This window comes from Choloepus didactylus (genome assembly GCF_015220235.1).
Source record: "Choloepus didactylus isolate mChoDid1 chromosome 11 unlocalized genomic scaffold, mChoDid1.pri SUPER_11_unloc2, whole genome shotgun sequence".
NCBI lineage: Eukaryota > Metazoa > Chordata > Mammalia > Pilosa > Megalonychidae > Choloepus > Choloepus didactylus.
In genome coordinates this window covers 766,174-786,148 of record NW_023637579.1, presented here as the reverse complement: position 1 = coordinate 786,148, position 19,975 = coordinate 766,174, and the positions used below count along the sequence as shown (strand labels likewise).

At 37.4% G+C, this 19,975-nt stretch overlaps 1 protein-coding gene across 1 annotated transcript; it reads right to left on the bottom strand.

The window, feature by feature from the left end:
- Positions 1-18,790: 18,790 nt before the first annotated feature.
- Positions 18,791-19,753, bottom strand: LOC119524508 (olfactory receptor 10A7-like). Its single transcript, XM_037823204.1, has one exon. The coding sequence runs from the start codon at positions 19,751-19,753 to the stop codon at positions 18,791-18,793; it is 963 nt and encodes a 320-aa protein (XP_037679132.1).
- Positions 19,754-19,975: the final 222 nt, after the last annotated feature.

Genomic DNA, 19,975 nt, shown 5'->3' with positions numbered 1-19,975 from the left:
TGGGCAAAAGATATGAAGAGACAGTTCTCTGAAGGGGAAATACAAATAGCCAAGAAACACATGAAAAAATGTTTATCTTCACTAGCTATTAGATAGATGCAAATTAAGACCACAATAAGATACCATCTCACACCAATTAGAATGGCTGCCATTAAACAAACAGGAAACTACAAATGCTGGAGGATGTGGAGAAATTAGAACTCTTATTCATTGTTGGTGGGACTTTATAATGGTTCAGCCACTCTGATAGGCAGTCTGACAATTCCTTAGAAAACTAGATATAGTTACCCTTGGTGCCAGCATTTGCACTTCTTGGTATATACCCAGATGATCTGAAAGCAGTGACGCAAACAGATTTCTGTATGCCAATGTTCATAGCAGCATTATTCACAATTGCCAAGAGATGGAAACAACCCAAATGTCCTTCAATAGATGAGTGGATAAATAATATATGGTATATACACACAATGGAATACTATGCAGCAGTCGGAAGGAATGATGTGGTGAAACATGACCACATAGATGAACCTTGAAGACATAATGCTGAGTGAAATAAACCAGGCACAAAAAGAGAAATATTATATGCTACCACTAATATGAACATTGCTGGGGGAGAATGCAGTGGTGTTGTGTTTTCCCACCTTGATGGTTGTTGATGTGCTCACAGACATTGGGAACTGGTGGTTTGATGGGCTGAGCCCTCAATCATGGGACTTGCCCTTGGGAAGACTGCCACTGAAAAGGAGAGGCTAGGCCTGCTTATGATTGTGCCTGTGTCTCCTCCTGAATGCCTCTTTGTTGCTCAGATGTGGCCCTCTCTCTCTAGCTAAGCCACCTTGGCAGGTGAAAGAACTGCCCTCCCCTCTACGTGGGATCTAACACCCAGGGGTGTAAATCCCCCTGGCAATGTGGAATATGACTCCTGGGGAGGAATCTAGACCTGGAATCATGGGATGGAGAAAATTTTCTTGACAAAAGGGGGATTGTGAAATGAAATGAAATAAGTTTTGGTGGCTGAGAGATTCCAAAAGGAGCCGAGGGGTCACTCTGGTGGGCACTCAGGCACAATATAGATAATAATTTTTAGGTTCTAATGACTTGGAATAGCTAGCAGTAAATACCTAAAACTATCAAATTACAACTCAGAGCCCTTAAATCTTGAAGACAATGTAGCTTATGAGGGGTGACAATGTGATTGGAAAAGCCATGTAGATTACTCTCCCCTTTGTCCAGTGTAAACGGATGAGTAGAAAAATGCGGGCAAAAAAAAAAGCACCCAGTGTTTTTCTGACAAATAACTTTTGTTCATAATGACAGAGACATTACAGGAAATGAGGAAATGGAAGAATATTGCAGCTATGGGGACAGGTCCATTTTCTGAATATTTACACTAATTTATGTACCATCAAAACACTGACCTGGGAGATCACTTTTTCAAATAATTCAGTTATTTTGAGATATATTCACATACCATGCAGTCATACAAAGCATACAATCAGTTGTTCACAGTACCATTATATATCTGTGCATTCATCACCAACATTAATTTTTGAAAATTTTCATTACCACACACACAAAAGTAATAAGAATAAAAATTAAAGTGAAAAAGAACAATTAAAGTAAAAAGAACATTGGGTGCTTTTTTTCCATCAGATTTGGTGATGAAGATGGAATTCTCCAGCAGTTCCTGAATTAAGTGTACCAGCTGAAGGCCAGTGGTCGTGGAACAGTCAGGCAAAGGAAACCATCCCTTCCTCTTTGCCATGAAGAAGCTAAGAAATGAATGTGGTGACATAGACAACTACTGAAAACTTCTCTCCAGAAATTCAATGGAAAAAAAACACAATTCTGAAATGTTTGAAACTCTGGAGGAGGATACAGACTGAGGAAAGGGCCTGCAGATGCCAAATTAAAGAAAGAGAAGACATATCAGATGGGAATTTTTCCATTCCACACCAGCCAGTCCTCTCCCTATACCCTCATGCTGGGACAGCTGAGCGAGTATTTTGCCATATGTGGAGCCCCACACCAAGCTAGATTTTGGCTGGCAAATTGAGGGAATAGGGATCCCACAGTTTCAGCTCTTCAGGTTCATACACAGCCTGAGCTTGGAGGCAAAGCAGCCCCTGAGGATGATTACATTACCAAAGGGTGCCATCTGCTGCACAGTCCAGAAAGTGCGATGGATGTCAAATACTTTTTTTAAATGATGCCTCCCTGCCCTTCCCCCTACATGGGACCTGACTCCCAGGGGTGTAAATCTCCCTGGCAATGCAGGATATGACCCCCAGGGCTGAACCTGGACCTGGAATTGTGAGATTGAGAACATCTCCTTGACCAAAAGAGGGAAGTGAATGAAACAAAATAAAGTTTCAATGGCTGAGAGACTCCAAATGGAGTTGAGAGGTCACTCTGGTGGGCATTCTTATGCATTATATAGATATCCCTTTCTAGTCTTTAGTGAATTGCAGTACCTAGAAGTGAATACCTAAAGCTACAAACTCCAACCCAATGGCCTTGACTCTTGGAGATGATTGTATAACTATGTAGCTGACAAGGGGTTACAGTGTGATGGTGAAAACCTTGTGGATCACACTCCCTTTATCCAGTGTATGGATGGATGAGTATAAAAATGGGTACAGGGACTAAACGAAGATTGGGGTGGAATGGGGGAATGATGTGGGTGTTCCTTTTTACTTTTGTTTTTAATTCTTATTTTTATTCTTTATGATGTAAAGAAAATGTTCAAAAGTGGATTGGGGTGATGAAGGCACAACTATACAATGGTACTGTAAACAGTTGATTGTACACCATGCATGATTGTATGGTATGTGAATGTATCTCAATAAAACTGAATTTAAAAAAACAAAATGATGCTTCAGACCCTTTCTTAGGAGCACAGAAGCTATTCTATACTCCCTGTGTAGAAACCCAGCCCTGTTTTGGCTGAGAAATAGGGAAAATCCAACAGTTAAAGCAGCCCCCCAAAACAAACCCAGGACTTGCTAGCTAGTGGAAAATACAGCAACACTGGAAGCTTGCCAATTTTTATTACCACACACAGGGAACCTGCTGGGGTTCCCAGTGCCTTCCTCCTACCCCTGTGGCAGGCCATGGTGTGCACCTAATTTTGGGGGGAAGACTGGAGACAGAGCCAATCTGACAACTGGCTAGGGAGAGAAAAACAAAGAAAAGATAGAAATCAAAGTCAAATATCAAGAAAACCTTAGGCAAAAAGGTGAAGACAACCTCTAGAACAAATAAATCAAGAAAATCAGATGGCTAGACCTCAAAAACATCATAAGCCACATCAGGAAACAGGAAGATATGCCCCAGTCAATTAAAGAAACTAACACCTCAACTGAGATTCTGGGGTTGAGACAACTAAGTAGATGTTCAAGAAAATCTTTCAAATCAAATCAACATGTTGAGAAAGAACATGACAAAAGAATTGAAGGGTATAAAGAAGACACTGTGTGACCATGAGGAAGAATTCATAAGCTTGAAAAAACAAATGGCACAACTTATGGGAATGAAAGGCACAACAGAAGAGATGAAAAACACAATGGAGGCATACAGCGGCAGACTTGGAGAGGAAAAAGAAAGGATCAGTGATCTGGAGGACAGGACTTCTGCAATCCTGCACACAAAGAAACAGACAGGTAAAAGAATGGAAAAATATTAGCAGGGTCTCAGGGAACTGAAAGAAAACACGAAGCACATGAATATTCATATTATGGGTGTCCCAGAAGGAGAAGAGAAGGGAAAAGTGGCAGAAAGAATAATAGAGGAAATAATGAAAATTTCCCAACTCTTAAGAAAAACATAAAATTACAGGTCCAGGAAGCACAACATATCCCAAACAGAATTGACCCAAATAGACCTACTCTAAGACACTTACAAATCAGAATTTCGAATGTCAAAGACACAGAGAGAATTCTGAAAGCAGCAAGAGAAAAGCAAGCCATTACATACAAGGTTACCTCAATAAGATAAAGTATGGGTCTCTCAGCAGAAACCATGGAGGCAAGAAGACAGTGGTGTGATATATTCAAGATACTGAAAGAGAAAAACTGCCAACCAAGAATCCTGTATCTTGCAAAACTGTCCTTCAAAAATGGTGGAGAGTTTTAAATATTTACAGATGTACAGACACTGGGAGAGTTTGTGAACAGGAGACTTCCTTTACAGGAAATACTAATGGAAGTGCTACAGACAGGAAAAGACAGGAGAGAGAGGTTTGGAGGAGAGTGTAGAAATTAAGATATCAGGAGATAGAAAGAGGGTAGGGACTGGGCATTTGATGTTGCAGAATTATAGAATGTTCTAGAGGATTGATTGTGTAAAGCCAGAAATGGAGAGCACACTGCTGTGTGATGATAGCACAATATTACAAGTACACTGAAAAAAGATGACTGTGGATATGATTGAAAAAGGAAGGTTAGGTGGATGTATGGCACCATAAGGAAAGACTGAAAACAAAGACTGGGACTTTATAACTTAGTGAAACCTAGAGTGATCCATAAGTGGGATTAAATGTACAAATATAAGAATGTTTTTGCATGAGGAAGCAGCAAGAAGGAATGAAGTTGTGAGGTAAGAGACTAGGTGAATGGACCATGAGGAGAGGAGGTTGAGTGAAATAAGCCAGAAATGAAAAGACAAACATAATACCTGTCTTTCAAAAATGAGAAGGAATTTAAAATATTCACAGATAAACAGAAGCTAAGATGGTATGTTGCCAATAGGCCAGCCCCATGAGAACTACTTAAGGGAGTACTTCTGTCTGACAAGAAAATAAAGTAAGAGAGGTCTGGAGGAGGGTATAGAATTGAAGATTAATAGTAAAGGTAATTTAAAGGATAAAAAGAGGAAGAGAAAAATAGATCTGACAAAAACCACAGGATAATATGTTTGAATTATGAACTGCCTCTACAGAAATAACTTTGAGTATTAATGGATTACACTCCCCAATCAAAAGAAATAAATTGGCAGAACAGATTACAAAATATGATCCAGCTATATGTTGTTTATAAGAGACTCATTTTAGACCTAAAGATACAAGTAGACTGAAAATGAAAGGATGAAAAAAGATATTCCACATAAGTTGCAACCAAAAAAAAAAGTTGCGGTAGCTGTACCAGTATCAGAAAAAATAGACTTTAAATGCAAAAATGTTACAAGAAATAAAGGACAGTATATATTAATAAAATGGGCAATTCACCAAGAAGAAATAACAATCATAAATAGCTCTTCCTAACCAAGGTGCCTCAAATACATGAGGCAAATACTGACAAAACAGGGGAGTAATAGATGACTCCACCATAATAGTGGGATACCACAACACACCAATCTCTCTAATAGAATATCTAAACAGAAAAGATCAATAAAATAACAGCCTAAATAATGTGGTAAATGAACTAGATCTAATATATAAAAATATATATAATATAATATGCGTATTATATATATAATATATATATATATATATACACACCCACATACATTTTACCCTAAAACAGCAGTATACACAATCTTCTCAAGTGTTCATGGAACATTCTCAGTGTAGAAAATGTACTAGGGCACAAAACAGGTTTTAATAAATTTAAAAAGATTGAAGTTATACAAAGCACAGAGAGTTGACAACAGAAGGATATATGGGAAAAATATACATAATGCATACTAGGCACTATAGTTAATAATAATGCCATACTAGTATTACACAAATACTAGGGACAAATAATTAAGGAATGACGAGAGCTACAAGATGTTTTGAGTCATGAGAATTGTTTAAAATGGAGAGTGAAGAGGATTGTACAACTAAGTGTTGATAATGTGAGATATGGATGGATTATTGTGGACATAACTTATGCTAGGTGAACTTAGGAACCCCCAACTTTATAAGTCAAGCCCTTGATATTCAGGCTTGCTTGGGTGAACCTTATGGTTGTAAAGAGGATGCTAAGCCCACCTATAGTTATGCCTAGGAGTCACCTCCAGAGAATCCCTTTTGATGCTCAAATGTGGACTTTCTCTCTCTAAGCCTAACTCTGCAAATAAATTCATCATCCTCTCCTTGATGTGGGACAGGACCCCCAAGATGAATGAGCCTTCCTTTCAATGTGGGACATGGATTCCAGGAATGAGCCTGACCCTAGCATTGAGGAATTGAGAATGCCTTTTTGACCAAAAGGGGGAAAGAAAGGCAACAAAATAAGGTTTTAATGGCTAAGAGAATTCAGAAAGATTCAAGAGGATGTCCTGTAGTTACTCCTTTGCAAGCTTCACCTTGATATGCCAAATGGCCACAGTATGATAAGCTCAAGTCAACAGTAATCCCCAAAACCTTAAAGAATACCCAGATCCCTATTTGGGACTCTGCAAAAGTTTCACTCACTAGGTTAATTCTTCAGAAACTAAAATCCTCCAGAGAGCTCCTATGCTGGCTAAGTCCCCAAACCCAGAGGCCATAGCCTCTTCAATAACATCAACTAGATGTGCCCGCATTGCTCATAAAGTTGACACACCTTTTCAACATGAACAGGTTAAGATACTCACTGCCTCGACATCCCTGAAGCTCAGGAAACTGATTAAACTAGAGGAAGGAGTAGCAACAGACAAGACAGAATTTAACAAAGGATTATGAATACTGAATCTTTACATAGTTTTCTTTTTCCCTCATTTTTGAAGGGCAGTTTTGTCAGATATAGAATTCTTGGTTGGCAGTTTTTCCCTTTCATTATCTTAAATATATCATAACACTGACTTCTCACCTCCATGGTTTCTGCTGAGAAGTCTTCACGTAGCCTTATTGAGCTTCCCTTGTATATGATGGTTTGCTTTTCCCTTACTGCTTTCAGAATTCTGTCTTTATATTTGACATTTGACAATCTGATTAGTAAGTGTCTTGTAGTAGGTCTATTCAGATCTATTCTGTTTGGGGTATGCTGCTCTTCTTGGATCTGTAATTTTATGTCTTTCATAAGAGATGAGAATCTTTCAGTGATTATTTCCTTTATTATTGCTTCTGCCCCTTTTCTCCTCTCTTTTGGGACACCCATGATACATGTATTCATGTGCCTCATGTTCTCATTCAATTCCTTGGGACCCTGCTTATATTTTTCCATTTTTTCTGCATTTTTTTTTTGTTTGTAGGATTTCTGATATACTGTCAACCAGTTCACCAATACTTTCTTCTGCCTATTCAAATCTGGTGGTGTAAGTCTCCATTGTGTTTTATTCTTTTATTGTGCCATTCATTCCCAAACTTCTGCCAATTGTGTTTTCAGACTTTCAAGTTCTTCTTTATGTTGGCCCAATGTCTTCTTTATATCCTTCATCTCTTTTGCAGTATCTTCCCTCAACTTGTTGATTTGATTTTTGAATTGATTTAGCAGGTTTCTTTTAACATGTTTAATTAGATGTTTTAACTTCTGTATCTCATTTGAAATATTAGTTTGTTCCTTTGACTTGGCCATATCTTTGTTTTTCCTTGCATGACTCATAAATTTTTGTTGGTGTCTAAGCATCTGATTTCTTTGATTGGTTTATTCTAGAGGTCTTTCTTGCACTTTTACCTTGGGTTTTCTTGTTAGTTGGCTTTGTCCTCTATCTGTTCTTTTGTGTTCAATTCAAATTATTCTAGACCTCTAGCATAATTTCTGTTTAACTGATCAGAAAATTTCAGCTCTTGTTTCTCTGGTTCTTGCCCTGCCCATATAGATCCTTTAATATTTTGAGGAGGATCTAGCCAGATATGATTGACCTCAAACAGATTTTCCCAGACCAGACAGGCCCAGTTCTTAATTTTAGTGTGTAATCAGTATCAAGTTTCACTGAGGATGAGATGCAGCAGGTAGTCAGACTTTCCTTTGAGGCTTCTAGACTCCGTACCTTTCATCTCCTGCCCAGCAGCTGGTGATTGTCAGCCCTTAGCTCCCCATCAGTGTAAAGAGGTGCAGTGACTTTAATTCTCAGCAGACCCTCTCTCTTCCAGGGTGAGTCAGAAGGCAAGCCTAAGTTGTTTTTTTTTTCCAGCCCATTCTGAATTCTCTGAAGTATGGCCTCCGTTTGAGCTGGGCCCTATCTCCCTTTTCTTGGGGAAGATACACCCTTTAGGTAATTATCTACTTTACTACTTTACTTGACTCCTTACTTTGTCTCTCAGACCTATCTTAACTCCACCCTTGCCTGGGTCATTCCTGGCAATGGAAAATGCTTGAGGCTTTCTCCAATGAGCTACTTAGAATAATTTTCAAAATGAGAGAGAAAAAAATAAATCCCCTTTTCAGAGCCAGTCCCCATTCCCCATGTTTCACCAATCAATAGCCGGTGTTGGTACCTAGCTCTATGTGCCCCTTTACTTAGGGCACAGCCTTTTTCCAGTATTCTGAACTCAGCCAACTCCAAACATCTCTGTTTCAATTGCTTATCTTTTTAATTTTATTTTTCCCTTCAGCCTCACCTCCTTTTTGCCTTCAGAGACTTTAGGATTCCTTTCCTGCTTGCTTCAGGTTTATCTGTGCTTATATCTTGTATTCAGTAGTCCAAATTTATTAATTAAAAATGAACTGTGATTGGAGCTTGGCTTAGCTACTTTCCTTTTTCTCCTAGCATAGACCACTTCTTTTACCCACAGGGAAGGGATTCAACTCAGCATGCCATGCATTGGGGGAGGGGCACTAGCCTCTGCAGTTTGGGGGCTTTACTTGCAGTTCTATGCTATGGTCTCAGCCCTTTTGCCTATTCCTGACTGGTGTATGATGTGTGTCCTGTCACAGATGCCCCCAAACAGTTGTTGCAGACTCTTTACTAGTTTTACCTGGATGTCTACTAGGTGCTCTAAAGGGCTAACTAAATTCATCACCTCCATATGCTGCCATCTTGTACCCACTGCCTCAGCTCTCTTTGATTACTATTTGCATAGCAAAAATTGTTTCCATCTTTTAACTTTCAAGCTACTTCTTTCTTTGAATTTTAGGTGAGTTTCCTTTGAACAGCATATAGTTGGACTATGGTGGTTTTATCCATCTTAATAATCTCTGACTTTTAACTGGAGAGCTTAATCCATTAACAACTTATAATGCAGGACTTTATTGTGCTGTTTTTCTATTTGGTTCTTTTGAGTCTTATTCCACTTGTGTCCCTTAATTATTCCATTAGCCTACTTATATACTTACTTGATTGTTTGAATTGCACCATATTGAGTCTGTTCTCATTTCTTTCTATATAAATTTTCCATATGTTTTCTTGAGGCTACCATGGCATTTGCATTTAATATCCTAAATCAGTAACAATCCCAATTGATTTGATATCAACTCAACTTCAATTGCAGATTCATATAGTGTTCTTATACTCCTATGTTCCCCCTCAATTTTATTGCACTTGTTAAATTCCATTTTTGTACATTGTATGTCCAAAAGCATAGGTATTCATTATTTTTTATGCAGTAGCATTTTTAAAGCTGTCCAAAGTAAAAGAGTGGAGTTACATATGAAAAACACAGTATGAATGTGCTGGTATTTATAATTAACCACATGGTTACCTTAACTCAGGCTCTTTATTACTTTTTGCTATTTTGATCAAATCTCTAATGTTCTTTCAGTGTGAAATCTTTCTGCATTGTTTGTAGGGCAAGTCTATTGATGATGCACTCCCTCAGCTTTTGTTTATTTGGGAATGTGTTAACTTTTCACTCCTTTTAAAAATACAGTCTCACCAGTTATAGTAGTCTTTACTGGCAATTGTTTTCATTCAACACTTTAAATATTTCATTCCACTACTTTCTTGTCTCTGTGATTTCTGATGAGAAATGTACACTTATCTCATTGGTTCTGCCTTCTGTATATCATGTTCCCTTTCTCTTGCAACTTTCAAGAGAAAACACTCTCCTTTTTTAAAATTTTTATTTTGAAACAATTTCCAACATATAGGATTGTTGCAAATACAATACAAACCCCATACAGAGAACTCCAACACCCCCCATCATCAGATATCTGTGTCTACCAATTTTACATTTTGCTACCTTTGCAGTACATTTCTTTCTCTTTCTTTCCTTCTTTCCCTCCTTCCTTCCTTCCTTCCTTCCTTCTGTCCTTCCTTCCTTCCTTCCTCTCTCCATCCCTCCCTCTCTCCCTTCCCCCTCTCTTTCTTTCCACTATATCTATTATCTTTCTATCAATTATCTATCTACCCATTTATCATCTTCTGAACATTTGAGAGCAGGTTGCAAATATCATACTCCTTGAATTCATAATACTTCCATGTACATTTCCTATGAACAAGGATATTAACTTATGTTATTAACTTAACTGCAGTTGACTCAAGAAAATTAATATGGATATAAAGCATGAATTCTATATTCCAATTTTTCCTTATGCCCCCTTTGAGATTTTCTCCTCCATTCTTAGATCCATTCCAGTATCATATATTGCATTGATTGCCATTAAATCTTAACTCTTTTTTTAAATTAAGTATATCAAAATTTTTTTTAAAAAGATACACAATAAAAAACATTTCAAACAAACCATAAAAAGAGAGTAAGAAAGACAACTAACCTGAAACAACTACTTTACTCCCAACATGTTTCCACTCCACTCCAAGAAAATAACCCAACATAGCAACATTTATGCAACCCCATTACTACCATACCCATCAGAAATTAACAAACCATAGTCATTCCTGGGCATTCCCAGAATGGTAAATTTACCCACAATAGCTTATCTGTTCTTATTGGGTTATTGTTTGCCCTTCATTAATTGCTCTCTATCACTAATTCCCATACATTCTACATTATAAACCATTTATTTTAGGATTGTGTTGTTTAACCTCCAGAGTTTTGTGAATTTTCTGTCTCTGATGGTTATTGACTTCTAACTGTATACCATTGTGGTCAGAGAATGTGCTTTGAATAATTTCAATTTTTTTTTAAATTTATTGAGGTTTGTTTCATGCCCCAGCATATGGTCTATTCCAGAGAATGTTCTGTGATCACTAGAAAAGAATGTGTATCCTGGTGATTTGGGATGGAATGTTCAATATATGTCTGTTAAATGAAATTCATTTATCAGATTGTTTAGGTTTTCAATTTCCTTATTGGTCTCTGTCTTGTTGATCTGTCTATAGGAGAGAGTGAAGTGTTGAAGTCTCCCACAATTATTGTGGAAACATCCATTGCATCTTTTAGTTTTGCCTGTGTTTGCCTGGTGTATATTGTGGCACCCTGATTGGGTGCATAAACATTTATGATTGTTACTTCTTCTTGTTGAATTGCCCCTCTTATTAGTATGTAGTGGCCTTCTTTGCATTTAAAGTATTTTATCTGAGATTAATATTGCTACTCTTGCTTTCTTTTGGCTGTAGCTTGCATGAAATATTATTTCCATCCTTTCACTTTCAATTTCTTTGTGTTGCTGTGTCAGATGAGTTTCATGTATGAAACATATTGATGGTTCATATTTTTGATCCATTCTGCTAATCTGCATCTTTTAATTGGGGAGTTTAATCCATTTACATTCAATGTTGAATCAGCCATACTATCCTTTTGTTTATGTTTGTCAGATATATTTTTCCCTCTCTCTCTTAATGTCCTTTAATGAATTAATATTGAATCACTTTAGTACCTAACATTTCTCCATATCTCTCTCTCTCCTTTCTTTGTTTCTCCATCAGTAGGGCTCCCTTTAGTATCTCAAGTAGGGCAGGTCTTTTATTAGCAGAGCCTCTCAGCATTTGTTTGTCTGTGAAAAATTTAAGCTCTCCCTCAAATTTGAAGGAGAGTTTTGCTGGATAAAGTATTCTTGGTTGGAAATTTTTCTGTCTCAGAATTTTAAATACGTCATGCCACTGCCTTCTTACCTCCATGGTAGCTGCTGAGTAGTCATTACTTAGTCTTATGTTGTTTCCTTTGTATGTAATGAATTGCTTTCCTCTTGCTGCTTTCAGGACTTGCTCCTTCTCTTCAGTATTTAACAGTCTGATCAGAATATGTCTCAGAGTGGGTTTGGATTTATTCTATTTGGAGTTCTCTAGGCATTTATGCTTTGTGTATTTATATTGTGTAGAAGGTTTGGGAAGTTTTCCCCAACAATTTCTTTGAGTACTCTTTCCAGACCTTTACTCTTCTCTTCCCCTTCTGGGACACCAGTGAGTCTTTTCTATCATATCCCTGAAGTCCATTTCAATTTTTTTGATTTTTCCCCCATTCTTTCTTTTGTTATTTCATTTTCCATTCTGAGGTCCTCAAGGTCACTGATTCATTGTTCAGCTTCCACTAGTCTTCTACTATGAGTATCCAGAATCTTTTTAATTTGGTCAATGTTTTCTTTAATTTCCATAAGATCAACTATTTTTTAATTTACTCATGCAATTTCTTCTTTATGCTATTCTAGGGTCTTCTTCATCTCCTTTATATCATGTACCGTGCTCTTCTTCATGTCCTTTATATTCTGTGCCATGCTCCCATTGTTTGTCTTTAGTTGTTTGATAAATTGCTCCAAGTACTGTGTCTCCTCTGAGCTTTTGATTTGGGTGTTTGGGTTTTTGTTATCCAAATCATCTGGTTTTATCATATGCTTTAAAATTTTCTGTTGTTTTTGGCCTCTTGGCATTTGCTTTACTTGATAGGGTTCTTTTAGGATATGTAGGATTATTCAAGGTTGAATCTTTAATTTGTCAGATCTGCAGCTTGGTGGTGTACACTTTCTCTAACCAGCAGATGGCATCCACGTGTCACCTATTCCCCTCAAGTCAGTTCTCCCCAACTATGTCTTTTTGGTGTGTGGGGGTCTGATTGTTGTGGGGTCCAATTGGTGCACAAAGTTTGGGTGCTTTGTTAGTGCTGTCCACCCCGAATGTGGAGTGTATGCCTGAGTAGTTAGGGAGTGAATGCAGCTTTAATAATCAAACCTCCCAGGTGTTCCTGGAGACTTAAGGCTGTTGCAAGATTCTAAACCTTCATTTCAGTCTTGCCACAGATTGTCTCTGCCACTGACCCACAGTTCTTTGGTATTGGCATATGGTCCCTGGGATTTCCAATTGGGTCCTTCTTCCAAGCTGTGGCCTTCTAGGGCCTCTGCTGAGGGAAGGTTGTGTGATATCACAAGTGCACACCATCTCTCAAAGGAAGTTCTGGGCCACCAGGCCATGTAGGTGCACTCCCAGCATGCTGTAAGGATGGCTGTATGGGGCATATTAAATTCCTCCTTTTTTGCACAGCTCTGCCTTCCCATCTCCTAGACAATTAGCTGTGGGTGTGCAAAGGCTATTGTCCACATCTGATATTGTGGCATGTGCACATGTTGTTGGGAACACTTCCTATCACACTGGGTTTTTTGGCATGGCTCTGGGCTGTGGCTCCAGTGCTGGGCAGGAGTGTTCCCAGCCTCTGGGAAGATGGCTGCAAGGGGCATGGTTTTTCCCCTTTTGGTTCACCTCTGTCTTCCTCACCCAAGATGATTAGCAGTGGGCATGCAAAAGGCTATCTTGCATGCCAGATATTGAGGCATTTGCACAGCCCATTCCTTCCACACTTCACTGTGCAAATCTCATTGTTGTATCTGCAGCCACTTTTTGTTTCTTTTTAAAAAAGGAACAGTCCAACTTCAAATGCCATCCCTTGGTTTCACCACACTGCAGCATGGCTGCTGGATATTCACTGGCTTACTGACTCATTTCAGAGTGCAGACTCCTAGTTTCACCAAGTGCACAGTCTCTGTGGATTTAGCAGACCTTGTCCAGCTTGTGCATCACTGGAGCTGGTGTTCTGAGTCACTTTCTGGCTTTTATCTAGTATTTTTCATGGAGCTGTTTTTTTGCCCTGTCTCTCCTAACCACTATCTTAGGTTCTCCCTCACTCTCCTTTTCTTAAAAAATTCATTTTCATTGAGGTATATTCACATACCATGCAGTCATAGAAAGCATACATTCAATTGTTCACAGTACCATTATATAACTGTGCATTCATCTCCCAAATTAATTTTTGAACATTTTCATTACCACACACACAGAAAGATTATGAATAAAAATTAAAGTGAAAAAGAACAATAAAAGTAAAAAGAACACTGGGTGCCTTTTTTTGCTCCCATTTTTCTACTCATTCATCCATACCCTGGACAAAAGGAAGTGTGGTCAATATGGCTTTCCCAATCATATTGTCATCCCTCATAAGCTACATTTTTATACAATTGTCTTCAAGATTCAAGGGTTCTGGGTTGTAGTTTGATAGTTTCAGGTATTTACTGCTGGCTATTCCAATTCATTAGAACCTAAAAGTGGTTGTGTATATTGTGCATAAGAGTGTCCAGCAGAATGTCCTCTCAGCTCCTTTTGGAATCTCTCTGCCACTGAAGCTGATTTCATTTCCTTTCATATCTCCCTTTTAGTCAAGAAGATGTTCTCCATCTGACAATGCCATGTCTAGATTCCTCTCAGGGTGTCATATTCCACATTGCCAGGGAGATTTACTCCCCTGGGTGTTAGATCCCTTGTAGGGGGGAAGACAGTGATTTCACCTGCCAAGTTGGCTTAGCTAGAGAGAGAGGGCCACAACTGAGCAACAAAGAGGCATTCAGGAGGTGGCTCTTAGGCACAGTTTTAGGGAGGCCTAGCCTCTCCTTTGCAGCAGCAGTCTTGCCAAGGGTAAAACTTATGGTAGAGGGCTCAACCCATCAAACCACCAGTCCCCTCTGTCTGTGAGCACATCAGCAACCATCGAGGTGAGGAAGCCCAACATCTCTGCATTCTCCACCAGATACTCAAGGGGGCTCTGCATATTTTTTATTGTGTTTTTTTAAAAACTAACTCTTTTTTTTAATTAACTATATCAAAAAAATAAAAATCAAACAATAAAAAATCATTTCAAACAAAGCATAACAAGGGAATAGGAAAAAGACAACTAATCTAAAATAATTACTTTACTTCCAACATGTTCCTACTGTACCCCAAGAAAATAACCCAATATAGCAACATTTATATGAACTTTTTCCTACCATACCCACCAGAAATTAGCAAACCATAGTCATTCCGGGGCATTCCCAGAACATTAAATTCACCCACAATAGCTTGTCTGTTCTTATTGGGTTATCACAGAACACTCTCCTTTTCCTTGACAATTGGTAGTTTATTATGTGACTGGGCATAGCTCTCTTTCAGTTTATCAATTTTGTTATTTTATTGGGCTTCTTGAATGTGCATATTCATGTCTTTCACTAAATTTTGACATTTTTTTGCCATTATTTCTTTAAATATTCCTTTTGACACTTCCTCTCTTCATCTTTTGGGATTCCATAATGCATATATTGGCAGGATTGATGGTAACTATTAAGCCTTTAAGGCTTTGTTCATTTTTGAACTATTTATTTTTATTTTCCTTTTTTTCTTTCTATTCCTCAGCCTGGATAATTTTAGTTGTCTTGTTTTGTGTTCATTCACCTTTCCTCTGACAGCTCTAATATGTTGTTGAAACTTCAGGGATTTTTATTTATTAATTTAAGTTAATGTGGACTTCAGCTCAGTATTTCTGCTTGCTTCCTTTTAAAAATCTCTCCCTCCTTACTGGAATTCTCATATTGTTCATTTGTTGCTTTCCTGATATCATTTAGACCTTTCTCCATGGTTTTTTTTCTCCTTTTCATGTTGATGGTCATTTGTTTCAAAAGTCTTTATATGGAATATCTGATGTCCTTCATTAGTGTTTTCTGGATTTTTATTTGTTCCTCTCAATAAGCCATTTCCTTTTGAAAATATTTGTCTTGGTATCATTTGCTTCACAATATACTTTTCAATGTATTTCAAGTGTTTTCCCTGGGGTTTTGTCCCTGGGTTGTCTACTATTTAAGTTGTATCAGATAGTAATATGACAGAGATTTCTTTAAGTGCCAGAAACTAACTAAAACAAACAAATCAATGCCAAAAATGACTTCCTCAAGCTAAGTAAATTGGCTCTGTCTGTGCTCTCCTTCAGATATTAGTCCTCCTGTCAAGTAGATTAACACAAGCAAATGTGAAATTCAGGATCCACTTTATCTTCTCTGAGCTCATGTCTTGCCCTGGTCTTGTGCCTTTTTGTGGCCTTAGAATTCCCTCTTTAACAGGAATTTCAATACCTCTCTAATATCTATAAAATCTAATAACCAATATATCTAATATATTAATATATGGTATATCTAATTAGGTATCTAATATACCTAATAGCTACTCTGTCACTGCCTCCTGGATGCTCTAGTTCATATATTAAAGCAGGTAGTTCTTTGTTACAGGCCACTTTGACTTAATTGTTTTCCATTAGTTGCTTTTGTATGATGGACAGGTTCTAGGAGGGTGAGGCAGGGGATTTTCCTATCTTGGTCTTTCAGGCTGCTACTGACATACAGGCACCCCAGTATATGTTTAAGGGTTACCTTGTTCCCTCTGGGACAGGGCCAGGGGCCCACACTGGGAGAACAGGCTGGCTCCACACCATGCCATCAGTCGAGGGAGGAATCAGTATGTGCCCTCACCCTGTTACTGCAGTGCTTCAACTGTTTTTCCTGTTTGTTCAATGTTTTTATGGAGGAATAGCACCCTAGTGCATCTTATGCTACCATATTTTTTGAGTGGCAGTCCATACATATACCTTTTGGAGGTCCCCCAAGCCCAGGACATGCTGATGCAACTAAATCAGAATTTATTTACATTTTGTTACACTTAACAAGAGAAAGAAATTCAATAAGGAATAGCATTCAATAGGAAAGGTGCCCCAGCAGAGAAAGACCTTCTGGCAATGATATTTCCAAATGAAACTGAAGGAAAATCAGTGTGAGTACAGAAATAATGGAAGACATATAATCTGTATGTTGTAGTGAATAGTTGTTACTTCCTCAGACATATAAAATTACTTCTAAATTGAACTGCAACATTGAAAGAAATCAAAATTCATGTTGCTTTCAAGTGTTCAGTAATGTATTAAATTTTAACTTGATTATGCTATACAAAATATTTAATAATTAGGGTCATTTGTTTCATAACATGCGTGTTCACACACAACATGCACTCAAAAATAGACACTTACATGCATACATGTACAGGTTCACAAAAGCTGAACTTTTTCTAAGTTAGAGAGAAACATATTATGGGACCTATTATTTGTGAAACTTATTTAACAAGTTAACTTATCTCAAAGCATCAAACCATTTAAAGACTTGGCCTCAAGTTTAAATCTCTATATATGTTACCTTCATTTGTATGTGGGGAGTTGTTGACACAAAATGAAGAAACTTCTTTCCTACAATAATCTCATCAGACTGTTGGGAGGTCTATGAGGTCTTTACAATTGCAGAAAGTTTCTCGTAATTAATCCTTAGGGAAATAGACTTTTCTCAACTTTGCCTTTACTTAATTGCACTTCCATTGCCATTTGCATTCTTTCCTATGGTTTCCAATAATACCCTTGCTTGCAAAATTGTTTAAACCATCTACATCCACGTATTCTCAGAAAATGAGTCAATGTTTATTTCTCGTAATGGGCAAAAATTGTTTGAACAAAAATGAGAACAAAATAATCCGATATATACACAATTGTGTTGCAAGGTTTAATCAAAGACATGTTTGTTTCCCAAAGGTTTTTAAGAGATTATGTAATACTACACATTAATACAATATTTTTTTAGTTTCCTACGTGAAACTAGAAGCATAAGAAAAAATGTGGAATTCTAGAAAATAGATGCAATTTTATCTAGATGGATTTTGGCTAACAGGTTGCTAAACATTGGTCATTATGTGAAAATGGAGGGTGGAGGCTTAGAAGTCCTCTCTGAAAAAGTGAATTTTATTCAGTGTTACTATTAATTTGCACATAACCATAGTTATTCATTCACAAGAAATATACCTGAGATTCTTTAAAATCATTTTTGTGAGAACATTGCTAACTTTAAACAATAACTAAAAATTTCATTGAATTTGCTGCATATATGTTGCTTTTAGATTCACTTCATTGCTACTACATTCTAATACAATATTATTACATTGTTTTTGCCTGTCAGTCATGAGAAAAGGATTTAAATCTAGAGCTGCCTACAAATTCATAAATATTAAACTCATTTCCATATGAGATCAGTGATAAACCACAGCTACAAATATACTGTAACTAATACATTTAAATAAGTATAGTTACATTAAATGATGGTTAATTTTCATTCATATAACATACCTTCCTTAAGGATATAGCTGAAGTTAAATAATTCAGAAGTTTTCTTAAACATAATCTTATCCCCTTACAAAAATTAATTACCAAAAAGGGGAAAATAAAAGAAAATAAATTAAATGAAAGAAAATGTTATTTGGATTCTATACCCTCACAGCATTATTATTAGTATATTCAATAATATTTTCTTTCTGAAAAGTGTGTGTATTTCAGATTTCTATTGTCTTCACATTCTTTTACCCCTGGAAAGAGCTAAGAGAAACATCTTCAGATTGATATCCCATATAAGCCAGTGCATATTTGAGGGCTTTAAAAATAATAAAGGAATAGATGTTAATGTATTGCAAAGGTAATGACTACAGGAAATGACAATGAAATTAGCATGACTGAGTTATCAAAATATTTGACTGTGGTGATGCAGCAAGATTTTATCACTTAGTAAACTGATATCCATATATATGAATTCACAGAGAATACAAACCTGAATAGGAAACACTTGGGAAAAAAATTTAAATGTGTTGACCATCTTCTTCAAGTCTACCAAAACCAAAATTATAGTTAGATCTTAGGCTCACATAATTTGGATGTAAACACAATGTTAGAACATTGTCTTTAACCTTTAAAAATTCTGCTATGGGATTTGTTGGCTTTTTGGAATCTCCCCATGATTCTTCGCATGGCCCCCTTCACTTCCTTGTTCCTCAGGCTGTAAATGAAAGGATTCAGCATTGGAATGATGACTACATAGAATAAGGAGATAAATTTGTCTCCCTCTGCTGAGTACAGAGACTTGGGTCTCATATACCTGACCAATGCAGTTCCATAATATATAGTCACAACAATCAAGTGGGGAGTACAGGTAGAAAAAGCTTTTTTCCTGCCCTCTGTTGAGTCTATTCTCATTACTGCCACGAGTATGTGAAGGTAGGAGAGGATAATGAGGAGAAATGGAAATAACACAGTTCCATTGCCTCCTACCACCATCATGGTCTCCTGCAGGGAAGTATCACCACAGAAGATGTGAAGAATGACAGGCAATTCACAGAAAAGATAATCAATAATATAAGGACCACAAAGTGGAAGCATTGCAAAGTAAAGTGGCACCACTGAGGCAAAAAAGCCAACGGTCCAGGTCCCCAGGGTCAGTGCCAGACACACAGAAGAGTTCATGATGTGCAGGTATCTTAGTGGGTACCAAATGGCCACATAGCGATCCACAGCCATCACTGCAAGCAGAAAGCACTCAGTTGACTCAAGGAATAAGGTGATGTAAGTTTGGGCAAGGCAGAAATTGTAAGATATAACTTTCCTCATTGCCAGGAGGTTAAAGAGCATCTTGGGGACAACAAGTGTGCTAAAAATCAGGTTGAGAAAGGCAAGATGACAGAGAAAGTAATACATGGGTATCCGGAGAGAGAAATCAAGAACTACTAAAGAGATGACAACTGTGTTTCCAAAGACATTCACCAGGTAGACCAGTGAGAAGACAAAGAAAAGGGGAATCTCAGCCTGTGGGAAATTGGAAAATCCCACCAGGACCAGCTCGGTGATAGTGCTGGAATTCTCATGTCCCATTCTGGCCATTTAAATTGTCCTATTTAAGTTAGGGAAAACAGAAAACAAAAATGGTTTTACATAAACACTATGAGTTTAAATGAATTCTCTTTCCTATGAGCTACAGCTTTGATACCAAATGTTTATTGCATTGAAAAATTATTTGACATTGAACAAATATTTTATTAAAAAACAATCCACAAGAGAAGTATGTAAAATTTCTACAAATTAGGGTATGCATTA